Raw genomic sequence first — 20,219 nt, 5'->3', positions numbered from 1 at the left:
GGTTATTCTGAGCCAAGTATTTGGGAGGATGATGATTGCAATCTCTCGTGGGATGAAATGGAAGATGAAACGTTTGGAAGTTTTGACCATCTTGGTATGTCAAGAGACAATTTAAACCGTTTTAAAACATCCATGAAGAGAAGTTCATCATCAAAGTCTGAAGTTAATGGTCAAAATTTATATGATCAAGAAGAATACAAAAATACAATATATGAAGTAGAAGGTGAAGATGATGAAGAGAGTCAGTATGACAATCAGTCCAGCAGAAAGGATTACCGACATAATTCTAGAAATAGTCAATCTGATTCAAAAGGACATCATGCATCTAACAACCAAAATGAATCCGCAATTACGGTCCTGAATAAAATTGTTGATGTTGTTTCAGCAATTGAAAGAATGAACACAGAACAAGCAAAATCGACTCTTGATTTAGCAAAACTGCAAATTTGCTTAGACTTTATGATGTTGGATATCCGCGAATTAAAGATGGGACAAAGGAAGATACTCGATGGTGTCAGCGGATTGGATAATAAAAAGGAAACTAAAACAAAGATGGTTGACAATAGTTGTAGTCTTCTAACCGACCAGAATGATCTGGTGAGCATCGTTGAAGATGTGTTGGAGGAAAGACAACGGCAAAAGGAATTAAGGAGATTTATGGGATACGGAGATCTGCGGAGAATGTCAGATGTATCAAATTATCCAGGTACCATGCCTCTAGATAACTGGCATAGGGGAGGGTATACACCATCAAACGTATCTACTGATAGTAGTAGTAGTACTGATGATGCTGAAATGACCGAGGAAGTCTTGATAACGGAAGATGACAACTATGTTAACCAGTGGATGAAACAAAATCAATTGCAGCAGGTAAGAAAGGGGTTCTTTAGTCGGCATTAATTTCTTAAACTTTAGACACTTATGTGGTTAAAGCATTATTTTTTACCTCCATGGTTGAAGCTCCTCCTGAAACCCAACAATTGTCATTAGACCATGTGGGAAAGACCCTTAGTTTTGGTAGTGATCGTCAGTTTCACATGTGTTTTACCAAATGTGGAAATAGTTTTCCTACAATTTAGTATGTATTTACATCAATATACTTTATTGTAACAAGTAAAATTTACAGCGTATCATTATCTTATTTTATTCAGCTCAGACTTAGCCTACACAACATTATTATTACTTATTTTTAAGTTACTTATTTTAAAATAGCATATTTTGAGTGATGCTGTTGATATTATTCTGAAACTGATAAATTATTTCAGCCTACTGTATATTTATTTGTTTATTTAGTTGAGTTAGGTTCATGGTTATAAAATTCAGTTAAGTTTGCACATCTAGTGTTACAAACAATTTGTCACCCCAATTTTGCTTCAGTTTTGGTTATAATTTGCATTGTGAGGTTAGCTTTTGTTTGAGGTTAGATTTTAGGAGTTTGTGTGGGTGGCAATGGTTGGTGGGTTGTAAGGGTGCCTCAAAACACTAATTTACTCGACCCTATAAATAAAATTCTACCGCCAGAAATCCATTTTAAATTGTCAGTATTGACTTTTGGAACAAGTGCTTTCACACCATTATGAATCAAGTATGACATAATAAAAATATTGTAGGGATAAAGTTACTTTGTAGAATATCTCAAGAGAGACCGTTCCAGTTTACATTACACTGTTTACACAGTGTTTGACACTGTATCTATGACAACTCATAAACACTCCAGTGAATACTAAAATAGACTGTCATTTGTCCTGGGAATTTGTTGACATTTTTCAGATATAAAAACTTAATAAAAGTTTATTGTTAATGAAACTGTATTGAAAAAGTGGTAGTTAATGTGTTGTATAAGTAACATGGTAAATATAAATTGTATTAAGAAAAAACTGAGAATTAAAGACATTTTAAAAAATTTGCTTTGAAACCATGCAAACAAGAATGTTTGAACTAGAGATAAATGATTTTAAAAAATATGTAATTGTTTTCGGTAACATTAATTGAAGATATACATGTACTCTAACGTAAAATATATGATAAAAATAAAATTGATTTATACATTTGAGATATTTTTATACAACTGCTTTTTAACGACTTACTCTACATTCTAAATGTGAAACCGAATAGGAAACAACGCTGTACTTTGGAATGTAAAATGGAAAGACAAATGCTATTGTGATGGGTGATGACTTAGATAGCTTTTATCAATGATGGGCTTAGCAGCACTTAAAGCTTATGAAATATTCAATAGAACAGCGTGCTTAGTTGAGTGTGTTGTGTCGTCGCTATCTGTGTATTTCAAAGGAACCACATTTTATGAATATTTATGGGGCTAATTTATACGTCAGTTCATTTTGCATCAGTGGTTTTTATTGTTGAAAATCTGAATTGTTGTGTGTGGTAGTACCAGTTTTTAGAAAAATTTCAAATTTTAGCATTGGTTAAAAAGAACAAAAACAGGTATTTGTTATTAACCACATAATTAAATTTGAAAAAATGCCCAGGCCAAATAAAAGCATGGTTTTTGTATAAAACAGTTATAAAGTATTTTGTGAAATGTTGGAGACTTTTTACATCAAATATTATAGAAGTTTTGAATGAAGTTCCACACATATTGGAATTTACATTGGACGATTTAAAAGAGTTTTTTTTTGTTTAAATCTAAATAAGTATTTTTGTATTGTCCCTGTGTGTGAAAGTGATGTGCTATTTTGTAGTTATCTTTTTTATAACTCGTCGTTCAAAGTTACAGGCGCTAAAATATGGAATAACCTACCCGACAATTGCTGATCATTCACAGCTAGATACAATCTAATTTTTTTCACAAAACTAAATTTAGACAGGACTGCAATGGAAAACAGGTTTTTCTTTTACCTGATTGTGTAATCCTGTATAAATAAATAATTAATACTTTACTTCGTTATATATATCAAAACAAACTATTTGTTATTTCAGTAGGATCATTAAAATATGTGGCCATTTAAAAAGATTACTCGTACTTAAATATAGAGGGCGATATTTACAATTCTTTCTGATGGTTAATTGTTTAGTAAAATAAAATTATAAATGTGTTTAAAACACTAATTGTTATTTATGAAAATTGTGTCATTTCGTAGAATCATCCATTTTGATATGAAAGAAACATTATCTATCGATGAAGACAGTTTATATGTTTTTTTCATTTATATAATTTGGCATTTAATACCAGTACCATGCAATTATAACCAAACATAGAGCTCCATCAACCAAACCTCTGGGGCCTTTTAGTGGGCCATCTGTGATGTGAAAATAAAACCTAAAAGGGCCCAGTGTACATGAGTACTTTTTTAATTTTGTCAAAAATATCAATTAGTTACTATATTTAGAGTAGAGATTTTATAATTCCAAGAAATTCCATTGTACTAAAGGAAGTCAATGTTTACCAAGGGATGGAATGTTTAAAAGGAAATATGTTGTAATGATCATGTATTGCCTAATTGGAATATCCCATTAATTTCTGCCAACATGTCCTCTTTTAAATCTTTTCAGAGAGTGTTTTAAATGTTCTTTTAAAGAAGGTAACAAAGGTATGCTTTATTGAATGCACATTCCGTTTCTCGGTTTTAATTAAAAAAAAGTTTAAAAGAGTTTAGTTTAATTTTCAATGGTAAAAGGTTAATAATATCAACTTTAATCCAACCAAATCGCTAAGTTTATGTGTTTATAAAAGTCAGTGAAACGTGACAACACCACCAACTATAATCACTGAAAGTGTTTATCAAGGTTTTATCAACTTTGACCTGAGTATCTTTCTTGACATCTACAGTTTTATTTCTGGTTAAAATATTAGATAGCTACAGACTTGTGAAGTAAAATGGAATGATTATACGTTTTTAATTTCTGGTAAGTGGTACAAAATAGGTAAACTTGAGTGAAATAGTACACCATGTCATCAGATAGTTTACCTCCTCAAGGCAGGGTCACACTCTGCATGCAATTAGCCTGTAACTTTAAAAAGATTGATTCTCATAAAATTTGGTATTCTCCTGAGATGTCTCATGTCTTAGCTTCAGACAAGGCGTGGAGTATAAATATGATTGTATTTTTAATGTTCTTGGTCGAGTAATACCATTTTTGAATTACATCGTTTTTTTGAAATGTCTCCATTGTAATACTGTTTTTTTAAAGAACTATGTTTTTTACAAACATTATCTCTTAGCATTGTTTAAGATCTTATTGATAGGTCTCTGGAATACACCTTGTTTATTGTTCTCTTGTCAAGTGATATTTTCAACTGTTTATGCTGCTTAATTTTAGTTTATTTGATGGTTCTACAAGCCTTCTCTGTAAAGTGTTTTATTCTCACCTGTTAGGTGAAGGTACCGGTATGTCTTGTACAAATCGTTCAATAACTTCCTGATCTCAGTTTTTTTTTTCCTGTCTTTTTTTGGGAGATGTATGTTCAGACGTTATATATTAAAAGTAGCAACATTTGCTCTGTATTTATTGTTCACAGTCACAGGAAGAGAAAGGTAGGTTCTAGCTAATAGTTTTCTTTTCATTTTAAATTTTTTCAAACTATTTTAAGTTATACGTACTGTATGTCTAATCTGTATGTTCTTAATTTAGGCAATGTTTTATGAATTTGGTTTGGGTTTACCTCCATGGTTTTAAGGTGATGTGTTTATATGTACAGTACAAACAATATATTTTTATTCTCAAATTTGTTATTTGAAATAAGGTAAAAAACCAAATTATTAGCTAAAGATTGTAGTCATACATCAGCTGCTGGTCAGTTTATTCTTTTAAATTTTTTTTGTCTTTTCTCTTGTTGATTTGCTTCAGAATCAGTCCATATAAAGCAATGTAATATTCATACACCTTAAACCTACCTTTGTTGTAAAATGATATTGAAATCAAAATCTCATTAAAATAATTGATATGATATAATAGAGCAATTTGGATTTAATTTAATAATTGGATCTATTTAATGATTTTTCTTTAGTATCTACTTACAACTATAATAGTTAAAGTAGTAAATTTGAGAACAATGCCAATCTTGATGCTTATCACCAGCCTCTAATTTGTGTAAAGCTCTGTCTATACTATAAAAACTGTATGTGATGTGCCCATATATGGACATAATGATGCCATATCACTACCATATTTGGACATATCACTACCATATTTGGCCACATCACATTTTTTTGTCAAACTAATTCAATTCAATTCATCGACATTTTTATTCCATAATCAAAATAAAAACATATACAAATACAATACAAATAATAAGATAATGGAATGGGATACAAAATAAGCACAAGTGCTTTAAGCATGTAACCCTAACAAAAAGATCAAACAATTAGTACAAACAAAAAGAACAAACCAAAATAACATAATGTGATTTACTTAACTTAAATATTTCTATTGTTATAATATTGCTTTAATCTCTGTTTAAACAAACTTAAAGTGGGGGATTGTTTTATATAGTCTGTTAAATTGTTCCAAATATGTGTTCCTTGGTAGGAAATACATTGCTGTCCGACTTTGGTGCGTTTTAGTTGTGGACAGTAGTTTGACCTGTTTCTAGTTGAGTAATTATGGAATGAGGCAGATGTACTAAATAAGTTATTAAATGATTCAGGTAATAGATTATGTTTATATTGATACATAAATATAGCAGTGTGTTTCGTATAAAGGTCAAAAATATTTAATGTTTGGGTTGAAATAAAAAGTGGATGAGAAGGATGCATAAAATGAACATGACAAATATTTCTAAGTGCTTTTTTCTGGAGAATATGTATACGGTTTAAGTTTGTAGCAGAAGTAGCACCCCATACTGTGATAGCATACGTTATTCTAGGTAATATAAGTGCATTGTATACCGTTAACAAGATTTTACTTGATAACATAGACTTCACTTTGTTTAAGACACCAATTATTCTAGAAATACTGTTTGCTACCTCATTTACATGATAATTAAACGATAAAGTTTCATCCAGAAATAAGCCTAGAAATTTAACTTCAGTAGCTTTTACTATACATTCATTTCCCATCCTCAATTCTAGTGAGGTAGTGTCAGCTGACTTATTTCTAGCCTTAAATATAACATATTTTGATTTGTTTACATTTAGCGTTAATTTGTTAGCAATAAACCAGTCCGAAAGTATAGATAACTCCTGGTTCATTGTATCAAAAGCTTGAGTAATATCATTGTGACTATAAAACACATTTGTGTCATCTGCATACATAATCATGTCTACATGGTTACATGCTAGACTAATATCATTAATGAATATAAGAAATAATAATGGACCCAATATGGATCCCTGAGGAACTCCAGTGTTTACTGTCATTTTACTAGATGCAGTATTAACAATAAATGTGTATTGTAGTCTTTTTTTAAGATAGTTTGAGAACCAGTTTAGCGGAACTCCTCTTATACCATAAAATCTTAACTTATCTAATAATATATCATGATCGATTGTATCAAACGCTTTTGATAAATCAAGGAAAACTCCTAGTGTGAACTCTTTATTCTCAATAGCGTTTGTGATTTTTTCAATCGATTGTATTAAAGCATGACTAATTATATAGTGTATATAAAAAATAACACCACTGTACCAACTCTTTTACAAAATATGTCATCTCATAAACTTAATTTTTACTATTTAATTGTGAGTATTCTTGCACTAGTATTTTATATATTACATTTTTATAAACCTTTTTTTACATAATTTGTCAATCAACAATAATTGTCATTTCTAATTGTAACCTTTGTTATAGATAAATATTTTCTATAAATCAGAAATAAACCTAGTTTGCAACAGATTTGTTTGTTAAAATGGCAGGATTATGTTCATTGATACCGAAATTGAAAAATAATGAACTACACAATGACTCTGTGTTTGTTGGTACGCTTATAAAAAAGCTGTCCTTTGGTCGTCAAAGTATAAAACATATCCTTGACATTTCGTTATTGTTATATTTTGATTCTATAATATGCTAATATTATTTATCTGCTGATTAAAATTTATATTATGAACAACCAAGAAAAATCTATTTCTACAAAGGGCAATTTACACCAGACGAGCGGTAACGGTAAACAAAAAACAAAAAGTAGAATCTATATTTAATATTTCTTATGACCATTTTCACAAAATGTGGAGCATACGGGCAGTTGAGCGGAAACCTGCTCAGGGAGGATGCATATCCAATGCGGGACCAGCATGCAGTATTTTCTTCTTACTGTTACTGCCAGCCTGTGTAGTCTGTATAAATACACCTTTATACCGGCAGCTGGTTAGGGTGTCTAGAAAACTCAGATTATATTAGAGTTTTCTAGATCTAGAAAACTCTAATATCATAAATATTGGTGTCTCCTGTGTTCTATACACCACGCAATAATTTTCTAGACTTTCAGAAGACAGACCATGGCTTTTTAACCCTAAGGGATATCTATATATGATAACCACAAGAGTGAGTAAAACATTATTTTCAATGGACAATAGGCATCTGTTGATTGGTATGTGTAGCGATGTATTTATTACAACAGTGCTTCCCAGTGTGTGTTGAATAATACCAATATTGTATGAATTATTGTAGATATAGACATAGCATTTGGTAATTTCACACCATGCACAGCAAAGTGTGAAAAACTCTTATAACATTGTGTCATTAATGTGTTGGATTGTATTGTGTGTATGTGGTGTATGTATGAAATGTGTCATTAAATCGTCAATTTAAGATATTTTTATCAAAAAGGTAAGTCATTCTTGTATATTTGATGTACTTTTTAAGTGATAGTACTCTAGTCAGGAAGACAATGGTACTCTAGCTCTTTCAACCATAACAAAATAGATGGTGACATACAAGATGACATGACATGATAGATGGTGACATACAAGATGACATGACATGATAGATGGTGACATACAAGATGACATGACATGATAGATGGTGACATACAAGATGACATGACATGATAGATGGTGACATACAAGATGACATGACATGATAGATGGTGACATACAAGATGACATGACATGATAGATGGTGACATACAAGATGACATGACATGATAGATGGTGACATACAAGATGACATGACATGATAGATGGTGACATACAAGATGACATGACATGATAGATGGTGACATACAAGATGACATGACATGATAGATGGTGACATACAAGATGACATGACATGATAGATGGTGACATACAAGATGACATGACATGATAGATGGTGACATACAAGATGACATGACATGATAGATGGTGACATACAAGATGACATGACATGATAGATGGTGACATACAAGATGACATGACATGATAGATGGTGACATACAAGATGACATGACATGATAGATGGTGACATACAAGATGACATGACATGATAGATGGTGACATACAAGATGACATGACATGATAGATGGTGACATACAAGATGACATGACATGATAGATGGTGACATACAAGATGACATGACATGATAGATGGTGACATACAAGATGACATGACATGATAGATGGTGACATACAAGATGACATGACATGATAGATGGTGACATACAAGATGACATGACATGATAGATGGTGACATACAAGATGACATGACATGATAGATGGTGACATACAAGATGACATGACATGATAGATGGTGACATACAAGATGACATGACATGATAGATGGTGACATACAAGATGACATGACATGATAGATGGTGACATACAAGATGACATGACATGATAGATGGTGACATACAAGATGACATACAGTTTTCAACATTGTTATTATATGCACTCCGCAATATCTGAGATCACGGTTCTCGTAATATATCCCCCCTCTCCCCCACACCCTCTCTCCCAACATTTTTTCTACCTTTTTTCTGTTCCAATTTTCTCTACTTATCCTCTTTCAATCCATCGTACTGGTGGGAACCATTTCTATTCACAATCCCTTGGTATAATAATAGTTTGTAGACAGTATATAACATTAATTGTGATTGATGATTGATAAAACTAAAATTGATTATTACAACAATATTAGTGTTGACAGTATAATACAATAAAAACAGATTAGTACTAATAATCATGATAATAATGTCAATGATTGACTGTCGTGCCAACAATAAATTCCCTTAATAAATCCAGGTGACAATGATTTTAATTGTCACCGACACTGCTAGAAGAAAGATGGACTAATAGTAGAAATTGATAGATCCAAGTTCATTACAAACTGTTAAGATTGTGATCTATTGTAAAAGAAATATTTTATTTGCTTCAGTGAGTTTGTTAATTAAATAGAAACATGAGACTGTTAAAGCGGGTGTTTCGTTTCATACAGATAGACTTTATGTCTTCGCCAGGTTTCAGCATTTCTACTGTGTTTGTGTAAAAGTACTCATGTTTTAAGCAGGAAGCCGTGTGTATCCTGTATTGTTGATGATTCTGAACTTGTCCTTTAACTACTGGTTGTCTGCGGACTAGACTAACTGGCTGTAACTCACGGTTTCTATAGAAACAAAGTTATAAACATTCTATGTCATACACATTTTTTGTAAACAAAGTTGTATAACAAAATGAAATTTTATTTATTAACTGAGCACTACGGTACTTTAATTTTAAATTTACTTCCAAAATTTACTTAAGCTCTGTCTACACTATCAAACCAGTGTGATGTGCCCAAATATGGTAGTGATATATGGTCCATCATCATGTCCATATATGGGCACATCACATTTTGTTGTCACATAAAGTTTGATAGTGTAAACAGAGCTTTAGAATTTTATTTAAAATACATTGCACTTGGGATCTCTATGCTCAGCAGTGCAGGCCATTTGCTTTTTTTTTATCCTCGTTAGAACTTGCTAATAACTATTTATTTTGTGGGTGTCTCTTTTGCTTTGTCTGATATAAATTTTTCAGGATTATTGAAAAATCCTCTTTAGTGTTCATTTCTGTGCATTTGATCTTCTTATTTTGAATAGATTATGGTGCATTTATTAGGAATGTAAAGTTTGTGAATATTCGATAACGACAATACCACATCCATTGTCTGACATAGGTCTAGGTCGGCCTACGTACAACTTGTTTTGTTGAGAATTATATACATGTATTTTCATCAACTGAAAATTAAGGAGAAAAATTATCTTAGTACTTTTTTAAAAATGTTTTTTATGTTTTGTAATATTTATTCTATGCTTTGACGACAATATTTTTTCACCCAAAAAATAGTAAATATTTTATTTAACATAAATGATGGCAGCGAAGTGTTTTGAGGTCCAAATCTCTGATAAAAACAAGTGTTGGTTCGGTTTCTGTCGCTTTTATTCTGTCTGGGAAAAAATCTACGCAATTTTCGGATGGTTTAAAATTTAAACCTCTACATTGTTATAACCAATCCTTGGATCAGGGTTGTGGGAAACCACCATAACTTTTTTTAGTATTATTTTGGTTTCAACACAAGAAAAATTAAATTAATAATAGTAAAACTAACATTCACCTTGAGATTTGGAAGAATAAAAGCAATCACACCTACAATACATCCCACATGGGCTTTAATATATTGCTCTGGGTTCAAGGCTCAAAATAAACAAGGCCAGGATATGAACTAGAGTAATATCAATAATATCCAAACAATGACTTGTACAGTAATTCATAATGCTTGTCTATAGTGTACAATAGACTAGTCTTACATCTGTACTTCTCATGTTTACTACGTCAGTGAAACCGTTGGTGTCATTAAATGTTTGGTTGCTTTAAGAAGTATATCGGATACTGACCTGCCTATTGGACTTTGATACTTTTGGAACATAAAAAATGAATATTTATCGCAGCTCTCTTTCGACTAACTAACAAGTCGAGACAGTAGTAACCTTATGTGTGGACGTGGAAACTTTTATAAGAAATCTTTTCTGGATTTATATCAGATAGAGTTTCAACTTGTTACATGATCCAGTGCGAACACATGCTTATCCAGTGGAATATTGACTTTGGGTTAAACATGGTATTAGCTTTTCCAGTGTGAACGTACAGTACATGCTATTAGAATAAATAGTCAGTGTGAATATGTTAAGTTAAAGAAGTTTGAAAACAAGATTTAATTACCATGTTTGTTCAGAATCCAGTGATTGTTGTGACTGTGAGTTGGTTTAATTATAATATAACAAGCATTGCCAAAATTGCCTATAAAATTAACGTTTCTACAAAGTTTATAATATACTTATTTAAAGTAAACAAATATATTTGTTTGCTAGTAGTTCCTTAGACTAGACATCTACATGGTTAAAGAGCTTTTGCTGTGGCAGCTCCAACTCTGTGGAATTCCTTACCAATTTCAATCAGACAGTGTGCTACTCTAAACTCTTTCAAGATTTGAAGTCTTTCATAAGTTTAAATTATTGCCACTTCTTGTCTATTTTAATTATGTACAGCGCATTGAAAACTTGCTTATACAGTATGCGCTATATAAGATTGAACTATTATTATTACTATATTTCTCATGATTTATACCGATAACAGTAACACTTTCATATTTAGTTTAATAATAGTTTTGGTTTTGTATTGTGTCATATGTACTATCGTATAACACTTAATCTGAGAAATATTTGTAGTTTGTGTGATTCCAGTTAAAACCCTACTGTCACACTGGTTTTACTTACCACAAACACAGCATGCAAAGTATGAGGTGCCAATTTTATATATCTTTAAACAATGCCATTTAATAATTATACAAACAAAATATGTATTCATTGTGGCACCTCATAGCAAAACAGCATATAATAATTCTGAACATTGTAAATATTATTTTTCACATTTTTACTATAAAAAATCTAGACACCAGGTTGCACACCATTTATAACACAGTCGTTGACTATTTATTTAAACTCCACAGTTTTGCTGACGATGTAATAAAAGGGTTTCACAATTCCCCAACAAGTTCAGAATTTACATTGTCTGCATAGAGGGTTTGTTTATGAGGGGACACGAATGTATATCATTATAAACTTTAACACACTAGCACCTGTCACTCGATACATAAACTTAATTTCTCTGTTTCAGTTTCATAAACATTTTTAAAAAGAATCTTTTTGCTTTTATTTGTTAATGTTATATATAACATCTGTTTTTTATCAAGTTTGTTTTATTTGAATGTTTGTTTATTTGTAGTTTGTACAATGTTTCAAAGATTTAATTTATTTGTAATAAAATTTGCTCATTTTTTAGACATTGCTTTTCTGAAATTTAAATATTAGCAACCTGTTACCATGCACCCTGTATTCTTTATTTGCATTCTCAAAATGGAAAATTATTTATTATTTTATTCATACTTTTAAATCACATTTCCACCTTACTACAATAGTTGATATGGTTCCTTTAAGCAACAGTACGCACATTGGTCTTTTTAAAATGACCATCTTGCTACTCTCAATCTTCAACCCTTGTTTATGTTCTTGTAACTCATGTTTTTGCTCTTTGAAAGTTCTGTGTCTGGTAGTGACAATAAAAGTATGGAAAACGAATTAACAATCAGTGGTTTACTTGTTAGTTTAAAAGGAAGTATTTGGTTACTAAAATACAGTGAATCGGTTGAATTACCTAATCCTGCACTTCCTAAACTATTATTTTAAATACCCAACAATTAGAAATGACAATGATGTCACAAATTGTAATTGTCTGCAAACAAGTTGCTATCTAAATATATTGGATGTGAAAAAGTTCCAGTTAATTCTTTGGCAGATAGCACGAGGTAGATCCATTAACTTTTCCTGGAAGAACTTTTCCTTGAAGGTGCGCACACAATTTCTTCTGAAATACTATTCTAGTTTGACGGCACTCGATTGCTGAATAATTGTTTTCACTTGTCAGTACTCGTACGTTTTTGCGTGAATGAATGAGAATGAGAGAGTCAAGTTGTTTGGAAGACATCTGAAACTTTTGGAGATTGTTAACTTCACCAGTCAGCTTGTTCAGATCTTCTTTATTATATTCTAGAAGGAAGACATTTAATTTTCCACAGTTCAAATGTTAGGTTGTGTTTGCATCATTTGCCCACTTCTCTATTGAACAGTTGCGACTGTATTTAACGGAGTATTTTGAGCGTTGAAAAAGAAAACTTGCAATAAATTCAATTTCTTCTTTCTTTTTAAATGAAAAAAGTTTTCTGTTCAAAGATTGATTTGTTCAAAGATTCTGAATTGAATAAACCAATTCATACGGTTGTTGAATATTTATGTTTTTTATGCTGATTGTTTATAAAATAAGAATAATAAATAATTTTACCTTTTCTTTGTAGACGCATGTGGGTCAACAGAATGAAAGAGGTAGCAGTAAATCCAGCATTAACGACTCTAGAGATGACAGTCTTCAAGAAACAAACAAAGCTGATTGGCGTCTAGAACCCGAAGAACTTCAACACCACTTGGAGAGAGTCAAAGCTGAGCGTGAAAAGGAGGACACACCAAATCTGGAGCCAAATACAGTCACACGACGAGGATCAAGAAGTCTACCTCGGCCACGTAGTTGGAATGGAATGACGGATAGTGCAACTGAAAGAGCAAGACAAATGGGAATGATAAAAAATGCTAGAGGACGAGTGGCTTACCAGGATGGCTTGTTGGAAACGCACCTTGACCAGGTTGATAACTCAAAGAGAATGGCACACATTGTTAGCGATGGAAAGGATCACTCTCCAGGAAGTCCAACTGAACTTGTTTGGCCAAGTTTTAAACAAAATTTAAGAAGAAAAAGATGTGAGACTGTACCTTCTGTGAGGACAATAAACCATGTGCCTGGTATTGTTGTAACTGGAGATGCTTCCCACGATAGCAGACGCACTTCTGGTACACTTAGTTCATTCAGTACAAGAAGCTCTGAAGTATTTGATGGTCCAAGAAGTAGCACACCATGTCAAGATGATGATGCTGTTGATGAGCATCTGAAACCACTTCATCGGCGAAGATCAAACAGTCTTACTCGTGCAATAGACGAAGGACGACTTGACATTGCTGACGAGCCTGACCTTCGACCTCTTGATATTGAAAATGATTTCCACCTTATCAGTCAAATTACAGAGATGAATCAGAAGATGTTAATAACTCATTCACGAAGCAGCTCTCCACAGAATGAACGTAATAGGAGAGAGGACAGAAAATCTTCAAATTCTAATATCATTTATGGCAGTAATCATATCCCAAAACCAACTAAAAAGTGGAGCTCTTTAAAAGAATCTAAAATAGGACTAAGAAGTGCACCAGCAAGCACACGCATCACTCCAGTTAGTACTCCTCTAGGAAGTCCTGGTCTAAAACATAAGTGTTTAAAACCGGCCAACGATTCTTATTCAACTCTAACAAGAGTAGTTGCAAGCAGAACGCGTTCTGATTCCCTAGAACAATCTGATGTTGAACGTAGACATACAAGTAGATCAAAAGAAAAAAGGAAACAAATTAGATCATTGTTGCTGGACCATTCAAATTTGGGAATTAGTTCCCCGGATTTGATTAGAACACACAGACATTCAGGATTGAAATCTCCCGAGAATGAGATATTTATAACTAAATCTAGCTCTTTGCAACGATTTGGACATGGCATGTCCGCAACCAATAGTTACGCAGATGATCTGAATCGTGAAAGGTTTATTACAAAATCAATGTCTTTGCAAAGATTTGGACAGGGCATCTCTCATAAACCTGTTACGAAAATGAACAGCGACTCATTAGTTGTTAAGCAAGGTGATAAGACACGGACATATGATTGTACGGATGGGCATAAACCATTGACAAGAGTTTCAGGGGTTTTGGGAGATCTTCCTTTACGATCAAGTTCTTCAAATAATGATGTTGTATCAGAGAAGTTGATTGAAGATCAGTTAGCTCTTTCAAAGGCTAACCTTGAGGTGAGAATCACTTTTGTTTTTAAATTTCTTAGTTTTTTGGTTTTTTTTCTTTCCCTTTTAAGTTGAGATTTGAAATGTATTTGAAAACCAGACTTAGAGAACTAGACATGTACAGTAAGTACAGGAATCACACATAAACATTGATTTCTGAGCATGTGCATATGTTCGTCACACTCTGTTGGTTCGTAGTGTTTGTCGCTGCGTCTTGGAAGCGTGAAGCATTAACGACAGATTGCGTACACTTCCTCAAAATTAACTTTGGCAAATCATCTTCCTGCTGTCACGCTTCAGTGAACTTAAACATTTTATTTTCAACTTGAATTTTAATTATTCATGGGTAATATTATCACAAATAAATTATAAAAATTGAATGGAAGATTCATCTTGCAAAATGCATTGCTTGTATTTAATGTTTTTACCTTAAAAACCGGAATATTATTAGTTTTGTTTTGGTAAGTTATTTTCACATTTTTTTACAAATTTAATTATTAAAATGTTTGCATGCTCTACTGTTTATGTAGAATATATATTAACTTGATTAAGCTAAGAGTATATATGAATTGTGTTTGGAAATGATGATACTTTCTTGTTCCAATCCAAAAGTTATTCATTGTTTTATTGATTTTTCAAAGAATAGTTTTTCACCAATTAAAAATATTAGAATTTGTTGGGAAACCAGAAATATTTGGCCATTTCAAAGTATTTGGAGCGTTTGTGACCAGGTTTAGAAATCCTAGTCTGCACTAGCAAATTTTATCAAACTTTGCAAACTAATGTTTTCTTGTGTGTAGACTTCTACAAACTTGTTTTCTAGTGTGTAGACGTCTACAAACTTGTTTTATGAAGTTTGTCAATTGATCTTTACTAGCAATCCTTGGAAAACTTTTTTGGACAAATTTGGCGTTTGTAAAAGTTTGCTAGTGTAAACTCGCCTTTAAACTTCTATTGTAAATTATAGAGGGGGTACTAGACATTGTGTGATAAGATACAAAGATTTCCTTTGATTTTGTAGGTTATTTTTAGCTTGTAATCTTATCAGTCAATCTTCATAAGGAAACAATACTCACAACACTAGGATATTACATTTACTATATGACTGACAAGAATTATGCTCTAATTAGAAATGTCATGTTTTTCAGGGTTCTTCAGACAGCTCAAGTTTGACGAGTTTTGAATCTTCCAGCAATTTGTCACAATCGTTATCGCAACCTCTATCATGTGACCTTAGCAATGGCGCAGATGCCTCTAACTTAACACCATTTGACCACCTTAATGTCTCTACAGGTACGGTATACCTTGATCATGACTTAAGTCTCGATCGCACTGTACTTTATTTGGTCAAATTAACTGAATCGCTAAATAAAATTGTCCAAAACTATGAACGCTGGCTACAATCGCTCTGGGTTAAATTAAACAACTTAAAGGTCCAATGGAGCTGTTAAAGCTTGGTAAAACCATGCTAAAACTAACTGAATGAACAAATTACTATGGCTTTGGTAAAGTTGCCATGGTTAATGTACCATTTTTTAAGTCCAGTGCAAACACGGCTTTAGTTAATTATTGAACCATTTTATTAGATCAGGTAAGTTTGTGCAGAATATTGTAAGTAGGTGGGGTTGTTTAAGCTCAGGTGCATTACTTTCAGATATAAACATAATATAAGTTTGTTTCAAAATAGAGGGATTCCCCATTTTAAATAACAGGATATAATTGCTACAAATTAAAGCCTGCCCTCAATCTTGTAATGATTGAAGTTCAACAGGATTGAGTCATACACCAGACACTTCCCCCATTGACTCATACCCCTATCACTACTGTATTTCTACACTACAACTCATTTACAAAGTTTATGGATTAATAAACCATTTTTTTCCTTGATGACAACACAAAAAATAAGGTAGTAAGTGTTTTTATTTTTCTAAAAAATTGAATTATTTATTTCTAACATTTTGAAACTTTGTAAAAATGACAGTGTAGTGTGTTTATTAAGTTAAATGTGCATATTTAGAATTTGTTGTCAAGTTTGGAACATTGATATTAAAATAAATTAGTGGTTTTTTTTGTTGACTCACAGGAATTTTAAAAATTCGAAATTACTGAATGGAATATTACTGAATAATTCATTTTTTGTTGTAAAGTTTAAATGTGTGTTAGCCTTTACTGTGTCTTTATGTTTAAGGAATTCCAAACTGATAAATGTATGTGTTTTTAACTATCCATATTTTAACATAAAAGGTAGAGGTGTTTGAATCTAATAATTGGTGCAACCATTTATAATCAATTTTGGTACAATTGCTGAGTTGTTTTTTAGTGGTTCTCTCTGTATAATTTAAGGAAAATCACAATCGTGTCATGCCTTTTAATCTACAGGAAATGTTTTATACAAACAGTCTTTTATTTCATTTTCATTTTAATATCCGTCTAGTCCCTATTGGGTGAAGTTTTGCCTTAAGATACTAAAGATCATTTGAGTTGCTAGAATTCTGTTGGTTCCTATGCTTTGGGTTCTGGCATTTAGGTAGCAAGAAGAGCACAGCAATTAAAAACTAAATATTTTTCTTCAGGTTTAGTTCTACGAAGACCAAAAGGACGGAACTTTCCACGTCCAAAGTCTACTCCGATATTTGATCTGTATCGCTGTGACAGTCCGTCAAGTTCATCTCGTGAGAGCAGTAGAAACATGGATGACGAGAAACCATCACTGAAGGATCGACCACCAAAGCCAAGAAGGGCACCAAGACGTTCCAAGTCTGATTTAGGTGGGAAGAACACAATCAAGGCCGCTTTGAAAGCAGCAGAACGTGCGGCAATGAAAGAAGCTGCAGAGCGTGAACTTATTGAAAAAGGTTGAATTTTTTTCTCCAGTTTTTAATTTTTTAATTAGATTTTAATGTAGAGATACACACTATTGATTGCCTTGTCAATGAGCTTCTGGTTTTTTTCTTTAAACTACAGTTTTGCGCGATAGACTTTTGTTTCTAGGCAAAACCACATATCTTTAACTTTACTTTGTTTTCCTGCAGCTGCAAATGAAATTTTATTAAATGCAGAAAGACTCACACAAAGGGAGGAATCATCAAGAACATTACCTCGTAGAGATTCTGAGAGTAGTATGCTGACAAGTGGCGATTCTGAAGAAGCCGAGAACAAGGAGGTCGTCAAGATGAGGACGAATCGAAATAGAGGATTGGACTCAAGACCAGTTTCTGACCTTGGACCTATGAACTTTGACTTTGCCTTGAATGGAGAATCAACCCCACCAAGAACCAGAAAGGTAGATTGTGATAGTATTTTATGGTGTTAACTTTAGTGTTTACAACTTGGCTGTTGATAAACTATTTGCCTTGAATACTGTATGAATTGATTGTCACATAATACTGTATGATTGTCACATAAACCGTATGGTTGTCATTATACTGTATGGTTGTCACATAAATGATTGTCACATATACTGTATAATTGTCACATACTGTATAGTGATTGTCACATATACTCTATGATTGTCACATATACTGTATGATTGTCAAATATACTGTATGGTTCTCACATATACTGTATGATTGTCACATACACTGTATGATTGTCACATACACTGTATGATTGTCACATATATTGTATGGTTGCCACATAAACTGTAAGGTTGTCACATACACTGTATGATTGTCACATATACTGTATGAATGTCACATACACTGTATGATTGTTACTTATGCATTTTATTGTCACATGAAGAGAAAACGTAAATTAATACTTGAATATACTCAGAATTGTGCACTAGTCATATATAAATATATTAATTTGATATACACCAACACAGATGATGAGTCTTCATGTTAAATTGTTTTTATTTTATGATAGGGTTCTATCCCTATTGTGCTGCACAAGGTTGATAGTCCACGTCCAGTGATCAAGAGGTCACAGAGCACACCTGGAGATCTGGACAAAAAACACCTGTACAATGCCTCAAACCAACTACTGTCAAATGGTAAGTGACCCCGCAGTTTGTATTGTGACCACTCCTTTTTGTATGCAGACAATCTTCAGTGACGATTCCAGGATTTAGAAATAGTGGGGGTACAGCACCTGAAAATGGTGAAATGAAGTGTTGAACTTAAGAAGATATTTATATTATTTATTTATTTTTAGAAAAATAAATTTTTTTTTGGGGTCTGCCTGATCTTTAAGCTCTGTCTACACTATCAAACTTTATGTGACTAAAAATGTGATGTGCCCATAATATGGACATGATGATGTAATTTCACCACCAGATTTGGGCACATCACACTTTTTCGTCAAACTAGGTTTCATATTGTAGACAGAGCTTTAGAATACATTAGCCATTGTGCTAGCCCATTGTTTGCTTCAATCCTTAGGCACAGTTGATCATCGACACCATGGGTTCATGCATCATTCCTTAAGCACGGATACTTTAGCGGAGGACATGTGCATAACGACTACAAACAATGTGAGTGACAATTTACCTACTGATGAACAAAATGATTTTACCTTCATTTATTACTTTACCAAGTGTAGTATGTGCTTTGTTTGTTTGTTAGCACGATAGCGCCTTCAAGTTACTGTTCTAAATTTTTCGGTGTAAATAGGTATATACATACAGAACATGGCTAATGAAATTCAAGAAAATCAGTTCATTAATAAACTTCACAAATAAAAAAAAGGAAACTTTGTATTCTTTTTAACATGATCAACATGAAATATCAACATGTGCCCTCTGTGACAATATTTTACCAAGTACTTAACTCAGTTTCTGAGTACTTTCTTTTAAACAAGTATTTGCATAGAGTACAATGTTGATTCAATACTAGACTAGCTAATAATGAATTTACTTGAACACTATTCTTTAATTTGGTATTTCAGATGACCGAAGAGGGCGTGCTGGTTTACGGTGAAGCATTATGGGATCATGTTACTATGGACGAGGATGAACTAGCTTTCAAAGCTGGTGATGTGATAGGAGTGACTGACTTGCAAGATAAGGAGTGGTGGTGGGGTGAAGTGGATGACCAGGAGGGCTGGTTTCCAGCATCATTTGTCAGGGTCAGTGTTTATATCTTGAAAGCTTTATGGCTCTTAAACCGCATGATTGACTGAAATGATACTTTTCACAGATCTTTTCTGGAAGTTATTGTAATATTGCACATTTTTTTATTAGTTGTTTTTTCACAATATTTTTCACTAGTACCAGTATACAAATTGTTAGTACTTTAACTAATGATGATGAACAAGGTATTGCATGGCTGTGGTGTGTCTATTGTGTACCCACAAGTACTATATTGACCTAACTTACATACTCCTGGTTGCCTATTTCTTGTACAGTAATACCATTTA

General features: G+C 32.6%; 2 protein-coding genes across 2 annotated transcripts in view; both read left to right on the top strand.

Moving 5' to 3' along the window:
• The window catches only part of LOC140048866 (apicoplast pyruvate carrier 1-like), an 87,021-nt gene that overhangs the window by 21,895 nt on the left and 44,907 nt on the right, over positions 1–20,219 (top strand). The window lies entirely within an intron of this gene.
• LOC140048492 (uncharacterized) overlaps positions 1–20,219 on the top strand; it is a 39,408-nt gene that overhangs the window by 13,128 nt on the left and 6,061 nt on the right. Inside the window, exons 5-11 of the mRNA XM_072093221.1 lie at positions 13,269–14,870; positions 16,010–16,154; positions 17,435–17,716; positions 17,894–18,144; positions 18,729–18,855; positions 19,244–19,335; positions 19,749–19,928. Coding sequence (XP_071949322.1) covers positions 13,269–14,870; positions 16,010–16,154; positions 17,435–17,716; positions 17,894–18,144; positions 18,729–18,855; positions 19,244–19,335; positions 19,749–19,928 — 2,679 coding nt within the window. The remainder of the gene's footprint in view (positions 1–13,268; positions 14,871–16,009; positions 16,155–17,434; positions 17,717–17,893; positions 18,145–18,728; positions 18,856–19,243; positions 19,336–19,748; positions 19,929–20,219) is intronic.

The sequence above is a fragment of the Antedon mediterranea genome, chromosome 5 (genome assembly GCF_964355755.1).
Source record: "Antedon mediterranea chromosome 5, ecAntMedi1.1, whole genome shotgun sequence".
Taxonomy (NCBI): Eukaryota; Metazoa; Echinodermata; class Crinoidea; order Comatulida; family Antedonidae; genus Antedon; species Antedon mediterranea.
The sequence above is the reverse complement of the archived record's forward strand: the minus strand, read 5'-3'. Positions and strand labels throughout refer to the sequence as shown.